Raw genomic sequence first — 20,369 nt, forward strand, 5'->3', positions numbered from 1 at the left:
GGCTTAATACTGAGAACATAGAATTATAGGTAATTTTGGTGGGAGTGTAGCTGGCCAGCTAAGACCTGTCCTAGGTTGCTGATATAGCTTGTGTGTTTATACAGCTAGACCTACCAATAACCTAAATACAGTTCCTATGTTTGTGTGTTAAAGACAAAAGCAGAAAGACAAAAGCAGAGTTATTTACAGTCACTTCATGTTTGGATGTCATATAACTGTTATATATATTGTGTTCACAGAAGCAGAAAAGATAATATGCCTTTAAGATTTATTATATGGATGTGAGGTGAGCTCAATGACACAGCAGAAACAACAGAAAGCATAGAGGTAAATTGTTGTTGCTGGGCAGAAGTCTTGACCAATCATAGCCAGCCTCACACACAGACTGTGTGGCAAATTACCCTAGCATGAGCTGCTAGAATCATTACACCAGAGGAGAGAAGCTGAACAGACATTCACTCCACTGAGAGCTGTGTTTTGTGGAAGCAGAGAGGCCAAAATAGGTATTTAAAACAGTTATATAATGTTCCTACTGTTAATATAATGATTAGAACTGTATACTGAACCAGTTATATGTGTGTTTACTTACAGTTCCACCAATTGTAAACTACAAAGTTCAAATTCAGTTGCATACAAACGAACTACTGAGCCATACGATCCAAACAAATTGCATACAAATGTGAACTGCTCATACCAGATCATAAGCAATTGTATAAAGCAAACTGCAAACCAAGTGAACTATTAGTTAGACCTCAGATAAACCTCTCAGAAAGATCAGAAAGTGCTTAAATAACTTAAAGTGACAGTACAGATACTGAAGAGAGAAATATATCCACCATTTAATGTTGAATGACAAGACTGAACAGTTGACCCATCATCTTATGCATACCGCCATTTTATGCAACACGTGTTATGTACATGGACTATCTGCTGAAGACAGAGGCGGCAGTGTTATATGAAGAAAAGTTAATAAAGAAGTTATTTCAAGCATTTGGTGTGCTCTTTACACCTACTGTTTCCATAGAACGACGCTAGAGGGATGACAGAGTAACAGACAGTCTGGTTAGACTAAGTCCGAGATATCAGAATTCCTCTAATGCCACGGCGCAAAAGGCACTTCATAGTGCTGCGCCTGACACATCCTCCTTGGGCTGATCTGGGTACTGTCGTCAGACCGCTGGGTGGCGGCCGTTGCTACCTCCTTTTCCTCATCTGATGCCAAAAATGGCTGCGCATTGGTAAGGTTTGGGAATTTATGGGAAAATAATTCCTCTGACTCGAGTGAAGGAGGTATGGTGGTGGTGGTGGTGTCTTTGGGGGTGCACACAGCATAGAGTGAGGAGGGTGCTGATACAGAGGATGAGGACGGTGCAGAAGTGGAAGGCTGAGTGAGCCACTCAACCAACTCTGATGCGCCCTTTGACGTAATCGCACGCACCTTCGCAACTTCCCACTTAGGCTCTGACCTGGTGCACCTGCCCGACCCCTACCACCCCTGCAGAATGGCCGGCCTGACCCTGTGACAAAGTCTCTAAAGAAGAGCAGTATTTGTGGAGGTAGGTATATAGAACCGCTTAATGAGTATTTGCTGGAAGCAGGTATATCAAACCCCTTAATCAGTTTTTTTGGGGGGCAACTGGTATATCACACCTGTTGCAATTAGTTGTTCCAATACCGTTTGTCCCTCTTTTTTAATCTGTGGTATCTCAGCAGAACCGCACACAACTGCCGCACAATACAAATGCACTATAATGTACTGTCTATGTTAGAAAGTATATTATAGGTATATCGCACCCTTCTGTGTATCACACCTATCGATAGCGCACCTATACTGGTCCTTACAAGGACTTTTGTGGCCCTATTAGCTAGCGTTTGGTGTCCCTAACAGCCTGTCCCTGCTCCACACAGCAGCCTCTCCCTACACTGGCAAAACACTGGGAGAGGTTTATTTATAAGGTAGGGTGTGTGTCCATGTGCTGATGGATGTGTCATGGGTCAAAGTTCTGGGCATGGGCAGCCTTCTGTGGTCAGTAAGAGTATGGACTATTGATTAGAAGGTGGGGACGGTCTGAAGACTATGGCAATGCAAGAACGAGAACTGAGCCTCCAAGGAGAAGTCATGTCCACCTCAACCTGGAGGAATGGGGAGATGTTACCATTGCTGGGGCCTCATGGATCTTCACGAGGCTTTGCACTTTATCCTACACTAGGGGTAGGCAACCTCAGGCACTCCAGCTGTTATGAAACTACAACTCTCAGCATGCACACTTGCTCTGCTTTTCTCAGAACTCTCACAGAAGTGAATGCTGGGAGATGTAGTTTCAGTTGGAGCGCTGAAGGTTGCTGACCCTTGTCCTAAACTCTTTGGTGCATATGAACCTTGAACTTTGCTTTACTCCTGAACTGTGATGCCATTTTTGCCTTGCCCCTGCCTGGGCCCTCTCAGTACCTACCCTGCGGCCTCAGATCAGGTCCCCTGAGGGGTGGCAATCCTTGATGGTGTTGAGCGAACTTGTCAAAGTATCCCGTTATGGATTCCGCTACCACGGACCATAATGGGATACTTCGATAACCCGAACCCGAACTTTAGACGCCGAACCTAAAACACAAGTTCGCTCAACACTAATCCCTGATGAGGTCCATGCAGCTTGGTGGACTCGGCGCCTCGGTTCTGCTGGTGGCTCCATTCCATGTAGGGCTGCATAGAATCTTGGCTGTGCTTTGCATTAGTATTCACACCCCGTGTAGACGTCACCCTCTTCCCCGCAGACCTGCACTTGTGGTTTTACATGTTTCCTCTTCTGTATGAGCTGGACACAGACACTTCCCCCCACAGTTCTATTATATCTCAAGGAGCGAGGACCCCGGGCCCCTGCGCTATGACATAATGACCCCTCATCCATGCCACTTTGCTCTGGGGGTGATTTTTTTCCTCCTCCCCATCACAGGTGAGTCCTAATTATAAAGGAATGGAGGAGGGGGGGGGGGGGGCTAATTAAATAAATCTTTGTACAAGGCAATATTTTGCAACTTTATAATATGCGGTGTGTTTCAAGTTTTTCACCATTTCTAAGATCTCTGCTTGCTGGTAATGAATGCTGTTTACATCCAGAGGGGGATAAAAAAAAAATTTATGAAGCAGTTACTTCTCACAGCTGAGGCTTTGTTACAGTTGTATCCAGTCTAGAAAATCCTTGGTGAGCTAAGCAGCCCGGACTCCAGACTGATAAACACACTGATACATTGTAACAGCACCAATACAGTATAAATGCACTGATACATTGTAACAGCACCAATACAGTATAAATGCACTGATACATTGTAACGGCACCAATACAGTATACATGCACTGATACATTGTAACGGCACCAATACAGTATAAATGCACTGATACATTGTAACAGCACCAATACAGTATACATGCACTGATACATTGTAACGGCACCAATACAGTATAAATGCACTGATACATTGTAACAGCACCAATACAGTATAAATGCACTGATACATTGTAACAGCACCAATACAGTATAAATGCACTGATACATTGTAACAGCACCAATACAGTATAAATGCACTGATACATTGTAACGGCACCAATACAGTATAAATGCACTGATACATTGTAACGGCACCAATACAGTATACATGCACTGATACATTGTAACAGCACCAATACAGTATACATGCACTGATACATTGTAACAGCACCAATACAGTATAAATGCACTGATACATTGTAACAGCACCAATACAGTATAAATGCACTGATACATTGTAACGGCACCAATACAGTATACATGCACTGATACATTGTAACAGCACCAATACAGTATACATGCACTGATACATTGTAACAGCACTAATACAGTATAAATGCACTGATACATTGTAACAGCACCAATACAGTATACATGCACTGATACATTGTAACAGCACCAATACAGTATACATGCACTGATACATTGTAACAGCACCAATACAGTATACATGCACTGATACATTGTAACAGCACCAATACAGTATACATGCACTGATACATTGTAGCAGCACCAATACAGTATACATGCACTGATACATTGTAACAGCACCAATACAGTATACATGCACTGATACATTGTAACTGCACCAATACAGTATAAATGCACTGATACATTGTAACAGCACTAATACAGTATAAATGCACTGATACATTGTAACAGCACCAATACAGTATAAATGCACTGATACATTGTAACGGCACCAATACAGTATACATGCACTGATACATTGTAACGGCACCAATACAGTATAAATGCACTGATACATTGTAACAGCACCAATACAGTATACATGCACTGATACATTGTAACGGCACCAATACAGTATAAATGCACTGATACATTGTAACAGCACCAATACAGTATAAATGCACTGATACATTGTAACAGCACCAATACAGTATAAATGCACTGATACATTGTAACAGCACCAATACAGTATAAATGCACTGATACATTGTAACGGCACCAATACAGTATAAATGCACTGATACATTGTAACGGCACCAATACAGTATACATGCACTGATACATTGTAACAGCACCAATACAGTATACATGCACTGATACATTGTAACAGCACCAATACAGTATAAATGCACTGATACATTGTAACAGCACCAATACAGTATAAATGCACTGATACATTGTAACGGCACCAATACAGTATACATGCACTGATACATTGTAACAGCACCAATACAGTATACATGCACTGATACATTGTAACAGCACTAATACAGTATAAATGCACTGATACATTGTAACAGCACCAATACAGTATACATGCACTGATACATTGTAACAGCACCAATACAGTATACATGCACTGATACATTGTAACAGCACCAATACAGTATACATGCACTGATACATTGTAACAGCACCAATACAGTATACATGCACTGATACATTGTAGCAGCACCAATACAGTATACATGCACTGATACATTGTAACAGCACCAATACAGTATACATGCACTGATACATTGTAACTGCACCAATACAGTATAAATGCACTGATACATTGTAACAGCACTAATACAGTATAAATGCACTGATACATTGTAACAGCACCAATACAGTATACATGCACTGATACATTGTAACGGCACCAATACAGTATACATGCACTGATACATTGTAACGGCACCAATACAGTATAAATGCACTGATACATTGTAACAGCACCAATACAGTATACATGCACTGATACATTGTAACGGCACCAATACAGTATAAATGCACTGATACATTGTAACAGCACCAATACAGTATAAATGCACTGATACATTGTAACAGCACCAATACAGTATAAATGCACTGATACATTGTAACAGCACCAATACAGTATAAATGCACTGATACATTGTAACGGCACCAATACAGTATAAATGCACTGATACATTGTAACGGCACCAATACAGTATACATGCACTGATACATTGTAACAGCACCAATACAGTATACATGCACTGATACATTGTAACAGCACCAATACAGTATAAATGCACTGATACATTGTAACAGCACCAATACAGTATAAATGCACTGATACATTGTAACGGCACCAATACAGTATACATGCACTGATACATTGTAACAGCACCAATACAGTATACATGCACTGATACATTGTAACAGCACTAATACAGTATAAATGCACTGATACATTGTAACAGCACCAATACAGTATACATGCACTGATACATTGTAACAGCACCAATACAGTATACATGCACTGATACATTGTAACAGCACCAATACAGTATACATGCACTGATACATTGTAACAGCACCAATACAGTATACATGCACTGATACATTGTAACAGCACCAATACAGTATACATGCACTGATACATTGTAACAGCACCAATACAGTATACATGCACTGATACATTGTAACTGCACCAATACAGTATAAATGCACTGATACATTGTAACAGCACTAATACAGTATAAATGCACTGATACATTGTAACAGCACCAATACAGTATACATGCACTGATACATTGTAACAGCACCAATACAGTATACATGCACTGATACATTGTAACAGCACCAATACAGTATAAATGCACTGATACATTGTAACAGCACCAATACAGTATACATGCACTGATACATTGTAACAGCACTAATACAGTATAAATGCACTGATACATTGTAGCAGCACCAATACAGTATACATGCACTGATACATTGTAACAGCACCAATACAGTATAAATGCACTGATACATTGTAACAGCACTAATACAGTATAAATGCACTGATACATTGTAACAGCACCAATACAGTATACATGCACTGATACATTGTAACAGCACCAATACAGTATACATGCACTGATACATTGTAACAGCACCAATACAGTATAAATGCACTGATACATTGTAACAGCACCAATACAGTATAAATGCACTGATACATTGTAACAGCACCAATACAGTATAAATGCACTGATACATTGTAACAGCACCAATACAGTATACATGCACTGATACATTGTAACAGCACCAATACAGTATAAATGCACTGATACATTGTAACAGCACCAATACAGTATAAATGCACTGATACATTGTAACAGCACCAATACAGTATAAATGCACTGATACATTGTAACAGCACCAATACAGTATAAATGCACTGATACATTGTAACAGCACCAATACAGTATACATGCACTGATACATTGTAGCCTCTGTTTGCATCACATTTGACCTTTCATTGGTCTCTTGTCCTGCGGATGTTTTTAGAGCTTCTTATCAGATTTGGATCATTTCTGATAATTTTCTCTCCTGGTATCTGGTGAATATAAGCCGAGGAGACTCGGGAGACCTCAGCGGAGGAGCCATAGTTGTCACAGAGGCAGTGAGGACCCTGAGATGTCCCTCTGACCATACTGAAGCTGATGAGGCAGAGCGCTCCTGAATGGCTGTGCCCGATCGTGCAGATAACAGATACAGCGCGGGGGCCTTAAGAGACCAGGAACCCGCTGGATGCCAGGTATATAGCTTTTATCCTTCCACTGGGATAGTAACATTTTCCCCTTCACTGCCCTAGACCACCAGAGATATTGGAATTAACCACTTCACTGCCCATGACCACCATTGATGCTGGAATTACCCACTGCCCATGACCACCAGAGATATTGGAATTACCCACTGCCCATGACCACCAGAGATATTGGAATTACCCACTGCCCATGACCACCATTGATGCTGGAATTAACTTCCTTACTGTCCAAGACCACCAGTTATACTGACATTAACTGATACACTGCCATAAACCGCTAGTTACACGGACTTTACCCATTTCACTGCCCTTGAACACTAGTTATTCTGACATTAAGGGCTGTTTCACACGAGCGGATGCCGTCCATGTCATCTGCAGCGTGAATGACAGCCAAGCCGCGCTCCGGACAGCAGAGACCCGGAGCAGTAACATGACTGACAACGCTCCGTGCCTCTCTGTCATCTCTTTACTAGTGATGAGCGGCAGGGGTCATATTCGAATCCGCGATATTTCGCGAATATTTTGTAGAATATTCGTTGAATATTCGTTGTATTCTACAATTCTTTTTACTCAAAAAATCGGCAAGGTAATGATCGTGTAATATGCGAATTTTCATAATTTTTCAACTTTTAGACAAAGAATATTATATCACTATATTAGCTAAATTGCTCTATATTAGTTTTTTTTTGAATATTCGCTATATTGCTATAACTTCGTTTTTTCGAATATTCGTAATATTCTAAAACAAGAATATATAGCAATATAGTGAATATTCGGAAAAAAAAACAAATATAGAGCAATTTAGCTAATATAGTGATATAATATTCTTTGTCTAATAGTTGTAAGATGAAAAATTTGCAAAAAAAAAATTTGCATTATGAAAATTCGCAAACACTACTACTCCTAAAGTCAAGTATATTGCAGCCTTCTTATTGGCCCACAAGCTAGAAGCGGGGAGGGATCATGTGTACTGATAAAGAATAAAAAAATTAATAAAAAATAAATAAATAAATCGAATATTCGAAATTACGAATATATATCACTATATTCGAAATATTCGCGAATTTTTGAAGTACCTATATTCACGATAAAAATTCGAAATTCGAATATTCGTGATCAACACTAGTCTTTAGTACAAGATCACAGTGAGATAAAGTAGTTACTGTGATTTTGTAGCAAAGAGGTCCCAGAGAGGCGCGGAGCGTCATCAGTCACGTTACTGCTCCGGGTCTCCGCTGTCATTCACGCTGCGCATCCGCTCGTGTGACACAGCCCTAACACATTCCTTGCCCTGGGCTACTTGGTATTTATATTACATTGGCATTAACCCTTTCACTGCCGTAGATCACCAGAGATGCTGGAATTAATTTCCTCACTCTTCTAAACCACTAGGTATATTGACATTAACCCCTTCACTGCTCTTGACCACACAGCTTTCCTAGTTCTCCATATGTATATTGACATTAACCCTTTCACTACCCTAGACCATCAGGGATGCTGGAATTGACTTTGTCACTTCGGGTGTCTAAGTGCCATCCTAATATTTCTGTCAGAAGTCTAATACACTGCAGTACAGGAGCGATGAAGAAATTCAATAGTCAAGACTTCAAGACTTAAAGGGCATTTCCAGATGTTAGGTATTGGTGAACGGTTCTCAGGACAGGTAACCAATTTTAGATAACAGGGATGCTAAACAAGGCCCTGCAGCGCCCTCCACTGTGTAGTGGCCGTTCTCGGTACTGCAGTTCGGCTCCTCCTTTTCCTTTGGTCAGGGTTTGGTATTTCATATCCTTTAGATTCCTGAGTCTGGAGAAGAAATGACTTTGAGGGGAGCCTGTGGTATTTTTAGGGAGTATTTCTCTTTTGCTCAGGCCACCGTGATTGTAACGACTTCGGGTCATAAGTGGTGAGCTGAGTGGATCTGAAATCCCAATAGTATGTGAAGGGTATGGCGCGGGTTCCGGCGCCACTGGATTATACAGCAAGCAATCGTGCCTCATTGCCAGGATCGGAGATAACCCTGATCCTGACAGTTTAACCCCTCAGATGCCACGATCAGTAGTGACCACAGCATATGAGAGGTTAAAGAGAAGTCCTCCGATCAGCACCCATGAATGCAACTGCAGGGTGCTGAGTAGCGGTCATGGCACCCAGGGCCACAGGAGTATAAGGTGCCCGCATGGATTGCGTATTTGTATGCAGAAAATCAGCATAAGAAACGCACATAGATCTGCACTAGTTATCGCCGTTTTGGTGCATTTTTGTGCATTTTTTTAAATATGGTTTTTGTTGCAGATTTTCAGTTTATTTTAACAACCCCATTGAAGTCTATGGGGGGAAAACTGCTACATACTATGTAAGGTGCAGAATCACGTAAATAATTGACCGGTTGCGCATTTTTAAATCTGTGCAGCCGGTCAATTTCCGCATGTAAAGAATATGCAAATGTGCACAAGATTTGGCAGATTTCATTCACTTTTTATTATGTTACATTGTTTCCCCCCCCCCCACATAATCCACATCATGTGCCCTGTAGGAAGGCGCAGGGGTCCGCCATTGACAGAAGGTACGTGTTGCCGAGATTCCTGGTCTCGGTGAGATAAGAACCGGTAATTTTGTGTGTCGGCAGTGCTCGCTGACTCGGTTGTTTTACTTAGTGTGGCTGTAAAGCCAATCCGGGCCGGTTCTGATTGGGAGCAGCCAAAGAGCAGGGTGGGTGGCTGTTCACCAAGATCCAGGCCAGGAATTGGGCTGGGCTATAAAAACCCAGCCAGCCGCTCAGCTGTGTGGATTATCCTCCATCTGACAGTGGAGCTCAGTCAGGCTCTGCTGTGGGACCTAAACGTTTGGTACCGCGCTGGAGAGCCGCACGCTGGGAATCAGGCGCCCGCGTGGATAAATCAGCCCGCCAGGGGACACGTTTGTTCTGTGGACTTTGTGCTGTGTGAATTAACACCAGGACTCTGCAAAGTGTTTGTTTTCCTTTTTTCTTTTTGTGTGAATAAACCCTGAACTTTTGCTTTACCGCCGTGTTCTTGCCTCTGTACTGCGGCCGCTTACCCTGCCTGCCAGGGCGAATCCCTACAGCACTTACCTGACAGTGGTTAGTACAACAAATAGCAATAGCTCCAACCACAGATTAGTGAGTGCTGTGCATATCCAAAAGAACTCAAACGCACCAAAACCAATACACAGCAACAATTGATATAAAATAAAAAAATAAATAAAAAAATGGATGCATACATATACAGGACAGAAATGAACCACAATGGTACGTCATACATCAAAGGTCCAGACCCCCAAACGTATGGTACTGATGTAGAATCTCCATACCCACAATAAGAAATACATCTGATATAACTGGTCAAGAAATGCCCCTAATACAGTATGTAATAAACTCCAGACGGAGATCCAAGCAAATAGTGGGAATGGGTCAAACTACTACATATAGTATAAATATAAAGTGCCTGGTGCCAAACAGCCTATTCCAAAACCATGAGGGAGTATATAATGGGATAAATAATACCAACCAGTATGGTTCAGACCCCGACGCGCATTTCACGTTTTCGCTTACTCGCATCTAGTGTTGAACGAACTTCTGTTTTAAGTTCGGCGTCTAAAGTTCGGCTTCCGGTTAGCGGAGAATCCCGATATGGATTCCGAATACCGTTGTGGGCCGTGGTAGCGGAATCAATAATGGCCGATTATTGATTCCGCTACCACGGACCACAACGGAATTCGGAATCCATATCGGGATTCTCCGCTAACCCGAACCCGAACTTTAGACGCCGAACTTAAAACAGAAGTTCGCTCAACACTACTCGCATCCCCTGAGGCAGTGCGGCCAGTCATGACACCAGGTTAACAGTCGAACAGTTCTATACTGAAACATCCGGTTCCGGTACATTGGGAACAGTTGTCGGCAAGCGTGGACTGGCAGTTCTTACCATGTGTGCCGTTTCCGCAGGTTACACAGCTGGAAAGGTAGTTAATTAATACGTTTCTTTAAAGGAATTTTCCTCACACTGCCCTTCTCTATCTGACTTGAGCACCCAGAAGTAGGGGGGCAGCTCTTCTCTTTCACTGTGCAACCACAGGGCGGTCCCCAAGGTCAAACTAAGTTCTGCACCTTTGTCACAGGTTGGTGTACTCACAGGTAATGGTACTACAGGTCTCCACAGTGGGAGGTAGTATAGTGGACATATCCAGATTCTGCCTTTTTACATTGGTCTCGATTCTCCGGGACAGGCGTGCCGCGTCTCCACAGAGCTTCTGCACGCACCTCTTTTTTTCTCTGTCTCTTTCTCTGCTGCACTTCACTGTCTCTGCACTGAATGCTCTGTAATATAACTTCCTCCCCTATGAGGAGGGTGACACAGCTCCACCTAGTGGTCATGGCTACAGCCTATTAACTCCTTTTATGCTGTAAATGCATAGTCACACAAAAGCCCATTTTTAACCCATTTTCAGGACACAGCACCTAGACTTGTATTTGATGAGGGGAGGTTTATTACAAGTCTGTGCCCTGCAGGAGGCAGTCTCTGGTGCAGCAGCCAGAACGCCCTGTGACTACTTCTGTACCTGGATTGGCGGTCATGCCCACAGGTAGTCGAGTGGCGGCGTGACACCAGGAGGGCACTTACATATGAGCACAAGTCACATCTCGTAATAAATGCCTTTCGTTAACCCTCTAGGTGCCACGAGGAAAACATTCGTGAGAGGTCAGAATATTACGGCCACAGTCGGCAGCACCGTCACCCTGGGGTGTCATCTCCTCATACAGGACACCAAAGTCATTCAGGTCAACTGGAACTTCTGCAATGACGTTCACATCGCGTTTCATGTCAATCAGCCGGACACAGAAGGAATGGTGTTGGCGGAGTTCTCCCACCGCGTCTCCCTAGCAAAGGATTATGGGATCAGCGTCTCAGGGGTCAACAGGAACGACAGTGGACATTACTGCTGCGTCTACAACACCTTCCCACAAGGCAGCTTCACCGGGACGACCTACCTGCAGGTCGTGTGTACGTATCACACAGGACGGGATTAGATACAGCGACCCCAGCAGACTGTATCACACAGGACGGGATTAGATACAGCGACCCCAGCAGACTGTATCACACAGGATTAGATACACAGCTCAGCAGACAGTATCACACAGGATAGGATTAGATACACAGCTCAGCAGACAGTATCACACAGGATAGGATTAGATACAGCGACCCCAGCAGACTGTATCACACAGGATAGGATTAGATACACAGCTCAGCAGACAGTATCACACAGGATAGGATTAGATACACAGCTCAGCAGACAGTATCACACAGGATAGGATTAGATACACAGCTCAGCAGTCAGTATCACACAGGATAGGATTAGATACACAGCTCAGCAGACAGTATCACACAGGATAGGATTAGATACACAGCTCAGCAGTCAGTATCACACAGGATAGGATTAGATACACAGCTCAGCAGACAGTATCACACAGGATAGGATTAGATACACAGCTCAGCAGACAGTATCACACGGGACAGGATTAGATACACAGCTCAGCAGACAGTATCACACAGGATAGGATTAGATACACAGCTCAGCAGACAGTATCACACAGTATAGGATTAGATACACAGCTCAGCAGACAGTATCACACAGGATAGGATTAGATACACAGCTCAGCAGACAGTATCACACAGGATAGGATTAGATACACAGCTCAGCAGACAGTATCACACAGGATAGGATTAGATACACAGCTCAGCAGACAGTATCACACAGGATAGGATTAGATACACAGCTCAGCAGACAGTATCACACAGGATAGGATTAGATACACAGCTCAGCAGACAGTATCACACAGTATAGGATTAGATACACAGCTCAGCAGACAGTATCACACAGGATAGGATTAGATACACAGGCTCAGCAGACAGTATCACACAGGACAGGATTAGATACACAGCTCAGCAGACAGTATCACACAGGACAGGATTAGATACACAGCTCAGCAGGCAGTATCACACAGGATAGGATTAGATACACAGCTCAGCAGACAGTATCACACAGGATAGGATTAGATACACAGCTCAGCAGACTGTATCACACAGGAGAGGATTAGATACACAGCTCAGCAGACAGTATCACACAGGATAGGATTAGATACACAGCTCAGCAGGCAGTATCACACAGGATAGGATTAGATACACAGCTCAGCAGACAGTATCACACAGGATAGGATTAGATACACGGCTCAGCAGACAGTATCACACAGGATAGGATTAGATACACAGCTCAGCAGACAGTATCACACAGGATAGGATTAGATACAGCGACCCCAGCAGACTGTATCACACAGGATAGGATTAGATACACAGCTCAGCAGACAGTATCACACAGGATAGGATTAGATACACAGCTCAGCAGACAGTATCACACAGGATAGGATTAGATACACAGCTCAGCAGTCAGTATCACACAGGATAGGATTAGATACACAGCTCAGCAGACAGTATCACACAGGATAGGATTAGATACACAGCTCAGCAGACAGTATCACACAGGATAGGATTAGATACACAGCTCAGCAGACAGTATCACACAGGATAGGATTAGATACACAGCTCAGCAGACAGTATCACACAGGATAGGATTAGATACACAGCTCAGCAGACAGTATCACACAGGATAGGATTAGATACACAGCTCAGCAGACAGTATCACACAGGATAGGATTAGATACACAGCTCAGCAGACAGTATCACACAGGATAGGATTAGATACACAGCTCAGCAGACAGTATCACACAGGATAGGATTAGATACACAGCTCAGCAGACAGTATCACACAGGATAGGATTAGATACACAGCTCAGCAGACAGTATCACACAGGATAGGATTAGATACACAGCTCAGCAGACAGTATCACACAGGATAGGATTAGATACACAGCTCAGCAGACAGTATCACACAGGATAGGATTAGATACACAGCTCAGCAGACAGTATCACACAGGATAGGATTAGATACACAGCTCAGCAGACAGTATCACACAGGATAGGATTAGATACACAGCTCAGCAGACAGTATCACACAGTATAGGATTAGATACACAGCTCAGCAGACAGTATCACACAGGATAGGATTAGATACACGGCTCAGCAGACAGTATCACACAGGACAGGATTAGATACACAGCTCAGCAGACAGTATCACACAGGATAGGATTAGATACACAGCTCAGCAGGCAGTATCACACAGGATAGGATTAGATACACAGCTCAGCAGACAGTATCACACAGGATAGGATTAGATACACAGCTCAGCAGACTGTATCACACAGGAGAGGATTAGATACACAGCTCAGCAGACAGTATCACACAGGATAGGATTAGATACACAGCTCAGCAGGCAGTATCACACAGGATAGGATTAGATACACAGCTCAGCAGACAGTATCACACAGGATAGGATTAGATACACGGCTCAGCAGACAGTATCACACAGGATAGGATTAGATACACAGCTCAGCAGGCAGTATCACACAGGATAGGATTAGATACACAGCTCAGCAGACAGTATCACACAGGACAGGATTAGATACACAGCTCAGCAGACAGTATCACACAGGATAGGATTAGATACACAGCTCAGCAGGCAGTATCACACAGGATAGGATTAGATACACAGCTCAGCAGACAGTATCACACAGGACAGGATTAGATACACAGCTCAGCAGACAGTATCACACAGGACAGGATTAGATACACAGCTCAGCAGACAGTATCACACAGGATAGGATTAGATACACAGCTCAGCAGGCAGTATCACACAGGATAGGATTAGATACACAGCTCAGCAGACAGTATCACACAGGATAGGATTAGATACACGGCTCAGCAGACAGTATCACACAGGATAGGATTAGATACACAGCTCAGCAGGCAGTATCACACAGGATAGGATTAGATACACAGCTCAGCAGACAGTATCACACAGGACAGGATTAGATACACAGCTCAGCAGACAGTATCACACAGGATAGGATTAGATACACAGCTCAGCAGGCAGTATCACACAGGATAGGATTAGATACACAGCTCAGCAGACAGTATCACACAGGAGAGGATTAGATACACAGCTCAGCAGACAGTATCACACAGGACGGGATTAGATACACAGCTCAGCAGACAGTATCACACAGGATAGGATTAGATACACAGCTCAGCAGGCAGTATCACACAGGATAGGATTAGATACACAGCTCAGCAGACAGTATCACACAGGACAGGATTAGACACACTGCTCAGTAGACAGTATCACACAGGTGAGATCAGATACAGCAATATTTAGTTTGCACCCTAATATATGATGTTTTGTGGTATTTTCTGTCTCCCCAGCTGAGGACACTTGGACACCTGGGTATTACTTGTGGATCGGCTGTGGACTCGGGGGACTTCTTGTCATCGTTGTTATAGGCGCGGGGAGTTTCTATTACAAGGTGAGACACGGCAATCATCACAAAGCAGGTGGAGGGAGATGTTGTGCCGGCAGCATGTACATGTATATAGGGTTATCCCCGGTGACCTCAGCTGTGCAGATGAAGCCAGAGACTCGATCCTGGTCCAAATGGGCGATAGTCGAGCTCCGGAGCATCATTACTATTATCATATATTTTATTTTTTTATTCATTTTTCTCTTAGAAGAAGAAATCTGGGGCGCCTTACTCCAATGTCAACCTATCAGGAGCAAAACCCTCAGGCTCAAACACACAGAATCCAGCCGCGGTCACAGCGGCAAGTGACATAGAAGAGGATGAGGCCAATGAATACTTCAATGTCATCCTGTACGGCATGTGAGCCGCTGGTACTGTCTCCTCAGCGTCAGGAGGCTGCACATGTGCAACATATGTTAAATAAAGAATATTATTATTATTAGTCATAAACAAGTGTCTCCAACCTGAGGCTCTCTAAACTACAATGTCCAGGGCATGATGGGAGTTGTGGCTTCATAACAGCTGGAGAGCCTCAGGTTGGGGATCACTGCAGTTCTATCTAGAATAGGTGTGATTTGAAGGGCATGTCTAGAGGGCGAGTACTGCTGTTTTGCATTGGCACCATATGAGCTGAGGTAGTCACAGAATGATGGACCACTATCTCCTATAGCTTCATACAAGTCAGTGGAGTGCAGAAGTAGTCACTTCTACAGGAAGTCCCAGCTGTGCTCCATAATCTACTTTCATATGGAGATACCCTTTAATTACGTAGTCAATTTACCCTTCTAAGCTTATATTCTGGATTACACTGAGGTCCGCTGAATAACAGCATGACTAGAGGAACATAAAGATGCTATTGATCCGATAGCGTTTTCTATGACTGCTGGGGTACTCCTGACTCCCAACCTACCTGCTGTTTGTGCAACTATTCTGCAAAATGGACCTGTCGTGGTTTGCAAAGCAGGAAGACTTGCCATTGGACTTTGCGGCACTGACTAAACCGAGATGTAGAGTGAAAGATATGTGCTTTGACTTCTGTAGAAGGATCTGGACTTCGCTGCAGGGAATCACCAGGTCACAATTCCAGGCCAGAACAGTCTCGGATTGCCGACTGTGGTGCCAAGACAGCAGCAAGATCAGGAACATAGCTGGGGTTTGTAATCAGGAAGGCAGGAGGCTTCATACATGAGTGCAGGACCAACGTCAGTGCCAGGTGAAATATTTGAGAGAGCGTACAGAAGGAAGGTCAGGGAAATAGCCAAGGTCAGAAGTCAGGAAGCACCACGACTACCAGGAACAGGGCTGAGGTCAAAGACAATGTAGACTAGTGTAATGCACAAATGCAAATGACAGGAGCCAGGAAAGGTTTGCACCTCGATTACCAGACAATGGTATAAGGACCAGATTTTGCAGAATGCAGAGTGCAGAGTGCGATTCCCAAATTTCTGATGAATTGATATCTGGTGGAGATTTTTAATAAAAAAAAAAAATGTAATAAAAAAAGTTGACCCCTGCTTCGGGTACTTTGAAAAAAATATATATTGTGCTTTCAGCAGACAACTGGCAAAAGTTAGTAAATCTCCTGCTTCCCGTCACACAGTATATCATAGAACGCACTGCCTGCATCCACCACTAGAGGGAGCTCAGTGCATACACATTTCTAGAGTGACCTCTGATATCAATAGTAACTGTAACTAGAAAAGCTACAATTTCTGGGGAAATTGTGTGAAGTGTTCTTGCCTCCACCAGTGTCTTACAACTGGAGTGGGCGGAGTAACTGGGTGGAGTGGCTTGAGTAACTGTTGTGTGGTTGGATTGGCTGGAGTAACTGTGGAAAGGTTGCACCTAAAAGTCGGGGTGCGTGCACCTAATCGTTGGGGTGGTTGCACCTAAGGGTTGGGGTGGTTGCACCTAAGGGTCGGGGTGGTTGCACCTAAAAGTCGGGGTGGTTGCACCTAAGGGTCGGGGAGGGTGCACCTAATCGTTGGGGTGGTTGCACCTAAGGGTCGGAGTGGGTGCACCTAAGGGTTGGGGTGGGTGCACCTAATCGTTAGGGTGGTTGCACCTAAGGGTCGGAGTGGGTGCACCTAAGGGTCGGGGTAGGTGCACCTAATCGTTGGGGTGGTTGCACCTAAGGGTCGGGGTGGTTGCACCTAAGGGTCGGGGTGGTTGCACCTAAAAGTCGGGGTGGTTGCATCTAAGGGTCGGGGTGGTTGCACCTAAAAGTCAGGGTGGTTGCACCTAAGGGTCGGGGTGGGTGCACCTAATCGTCGGGGTGGTTGCACCTAAGGGTCGGAGTGGGTGCACCTAAGGGTCGGGGTGGGTGCACCTAATCGTTGGGGTGGTTGCACCTAAGGGTCGGGGTGGTTGCACCTAAGGGTCGGGGTGGTTGCACCTAAAAGTCGGGGTGGTTGCACCTAAGGGTCGGGGTGGGTGCACCTAATTGTTGGGGTGGTTGCACCTAAGGGTTGGAGTGGGTGCACCTAAGGGTCGGGGTGGGTGCACCTAATCGTTGGGGTGGTTGCACCTAAGGGTCGGAGTGGGTGCACCTAAGGGTCGGGGTGGTTGCACCTAAAAGTCGGGGTGGTTGCACCTAAGGGTCGGGGTGGGTGCACCTAATCGTTGGGGTGGTTGCACCTAAGGGTCGGGGTGGTTGCACCTAAAAGTCGGGGTGGTTGCACCTAAGGGTCGGGGTGGGTGCACCTAATTGTTGGGGTGGTTGCACCTAAGGGTTGGAGTGGGTGCACCTAAGGGTCGGGGTGGGTGCACCTAATCGTTGGGGTGGTTGCACCTAAGGGTCGGAGTGGGTGCACCTAAGGGTCGGGGTGGTTGCACCTAAAAGTCGGGGTGGTTGCACCTAAGGGTCGGGGTGGGTGCACCTAATCGTTGGGGTGGTTGCACCTAAGGGTCGGAGTGGGTGCACCTAAGGGTCGGGGTGGTTGCACCTAAAAGTCGGGGTGGGTGCACCTAATCGTTGGGGTGGTTGCACCTAAGGGTCGGAGTGGGTGCACCTAAGGGTCGGGGTGGTTGCACCTAACAGTCGGGGTGGGTGCACCTAATCGTTGGGGTGGGTGCACCTAATGACTAGGGTGCGTGCACCTAAGGGTCGGAGTGGGTGCACCTAAGGGTCGGACCCCATGACTAAGTGACCCAAGTTTGGTGACTTTAGTTTCAAATCTGTGCGACTGGGAGCAATTTGAAAATTTTCCCTGTCAAAGTCAATGGGAAAAACGTGGATTGCTTAGCCGTGGACATTTTTAGTGGCAGCAGGGATAGCTGAACGTTTTGATATAAGATATGTGTAGGTGGCCTGAAAATGCCAGCTTTTGCAGCTCCCACTCTAGCTTTGCCATTCATTCCTATGGGACAACTTTCGCCACAAGAACCACGATATTCCGTGAACCATTCGGCGAAACGTTCCACAAAGTAATAGCAATCCGATCGGGAACAATCTGCACGTTTTGGTAAATTTTTGTCTATGTAGTGTAAAAACTGTGGGAGGAGTTAGGGTGGCAAATTTGGCTATAATAAGAATAATAATATATATGTGAGATAACATTAAGTGGCCTTGCTATGCAAGAACCTAATCTCTTTGCACTAAGCTCCCCCTAGTGGTGGCTGATAAAAAATGCAGTGAACCTATGTCTTCAACAGAAATAGCAGATCAGTGCCGGGGCTCTTAGGAGACACATTAGCTGCTTTCATGGTAAGTACGCCAATGTTTGTGACCGTTTAAGACCCTGTGTTTGGTAGTATGGCGAGTTTGGCCCTTCCACCAGCTTATTTTTCTTGGAAAATGTCTTTTTACGGATGCAAAGCTATAATGGTGCGATGGCCCTTTCATCTTGTACTCATACCCAGTGGATCTAGCTCATTAATAATATGTTACCTAATGGGTTGGTGTATCACAATGTCCAGGGAAATGTGATAAAATTTGGGTTTTTGGGTTTATTACACACTGTAGTGTTAACATTGCTTGAATTGTGTTTAACACACATTTGGAAAATAAGACCCCTATACATAACAGTCAGAGAGTAAGTATGCTACCTGATATAGGAGAAGGTGATAACATGCACAGTAATCAATGTTACCTCCCCCCCTGGTGTTATGTAGAGTTATACAGGGAGAGGTGGATCTATGTCTCTCCCCTCCTATCCCCACTGGCCCCCTCTCCCCTCTTCCACACTCGCTGAGACAATAGTTGGCTGAATGTGGGGGGGTGGGGTGGGGGGGAGTGCTGCTTAAAGATGGGATATCTCAGGATATGTAGCAGACTAGGATAGCGGTGCTCACTGACATACAGCCAGAGATAGCACGTTGAGAAACTGGTTTGGGAGTGAGAGTTGCAGATTTATGAAGCTACCACTTCACCAAGCTTGGGCTGAATCACAGCTAGAATTGGGTCTTGTTTTAGAGCTTAGATTCTTAGCTTTACAGCAAGACCTGGCTCATATCTGAAGCTGGTATACAGCCTAAGACAGAGCCCTTAGTATCAAGGAGGAATCTTGTGGTCTTCTTGCCCATAGCAACCAATCTCTTTTTTTTTCAACGTTGTCTATAATAAATTAAAGCAGCACTGTGATTGGTTGCTCATACTTACCGGACAAATAAAGAGGACCTTTCACCAGTTTGTACTTTAGAAAAGCGATACCTCACACTGTAGCCCATGTTCAGTAGATGTAATATCGCACATCTTTTTCTTGATCCGCTCCTCCGTTGCGCCGATGTTCCCCTCGTTCTGTTTATGCGCTTTATGGTAATTAATAGCATCGGAGCTGTTCTGCCTCTCCAATCTAAGCATTGAAAGTGTGATCTC

General features: G+C 44.4%; 1 protein-coding gene across 1 annotated transcript; it reads left to right on the forward strand.

Annotated features, from left to right (window-relative positions):
- The first annotated feature begins 2,823 nt into the window (after positions 1-2,823).
- TIGIT (T cell immunoreceptor with Ig and ITIM domains) lies at positions 2,824-16,003 on the forward strand. Its single transcript, XM_044287396.1, has 4 exons — positions 2,824-2,948; positions 11,757-12,086; positions 15,459-15,559; positions 15,762-16,003. Exons 1-4 carry the CDS (start codon positions 2,888-2,890, stop codon positions 15,915-15,917), a joined length of 648 nt encoding a protein of 215 aa, XP_044143331.1. The 5' UTR covers positions 2,824-2,887; the 3' UTR covers positions 15,918-16,003.
- The last annotated feature ends 4,366 nt before the right edge of the window (positions 16,004-20,369 follow it).

The sequence above is a fragment of the Bufo gargarizans genome, chromosome 3 (genome assembly GCF_014858855.1).
Source record: "Bufo gargarizans isolate SCDJY-AF-19 chromosome 3, ASM1485885v1, whole genome shotgun sequence".
NCBI classification, from domain to species: domain Eukaryota; kingdom Metazoa; phylum Chordata; class Amphibia; order Anura; family Bufonidae; genus Bufo; species Bufo gargarizans.

Bases quoted from the DNA above. Each gene is read 5' to 3' on its own strand.
- TIGIT (XM_044287396.1), top strand. From the start codon at position 2,888: ATGACCCCTCATCCATGCCACTTTGCTCTGGGGGTGATTTTTTTCCTC. The intron at 12,087-15,458 runs GTACGTATCACA...CTGTCTCCCCAG, and splicing joins GACCTACCTGCAGGTCGTGT to CTGAGGACACTTGGACACCT. The intron at 15,560-15,761 runs GTGAGACACGGC...TTTTTCTCTTAG, and splicing joins CGGGGAGTTTCTATTACAAG to AAGAAGAAATCTGGGGCGCC.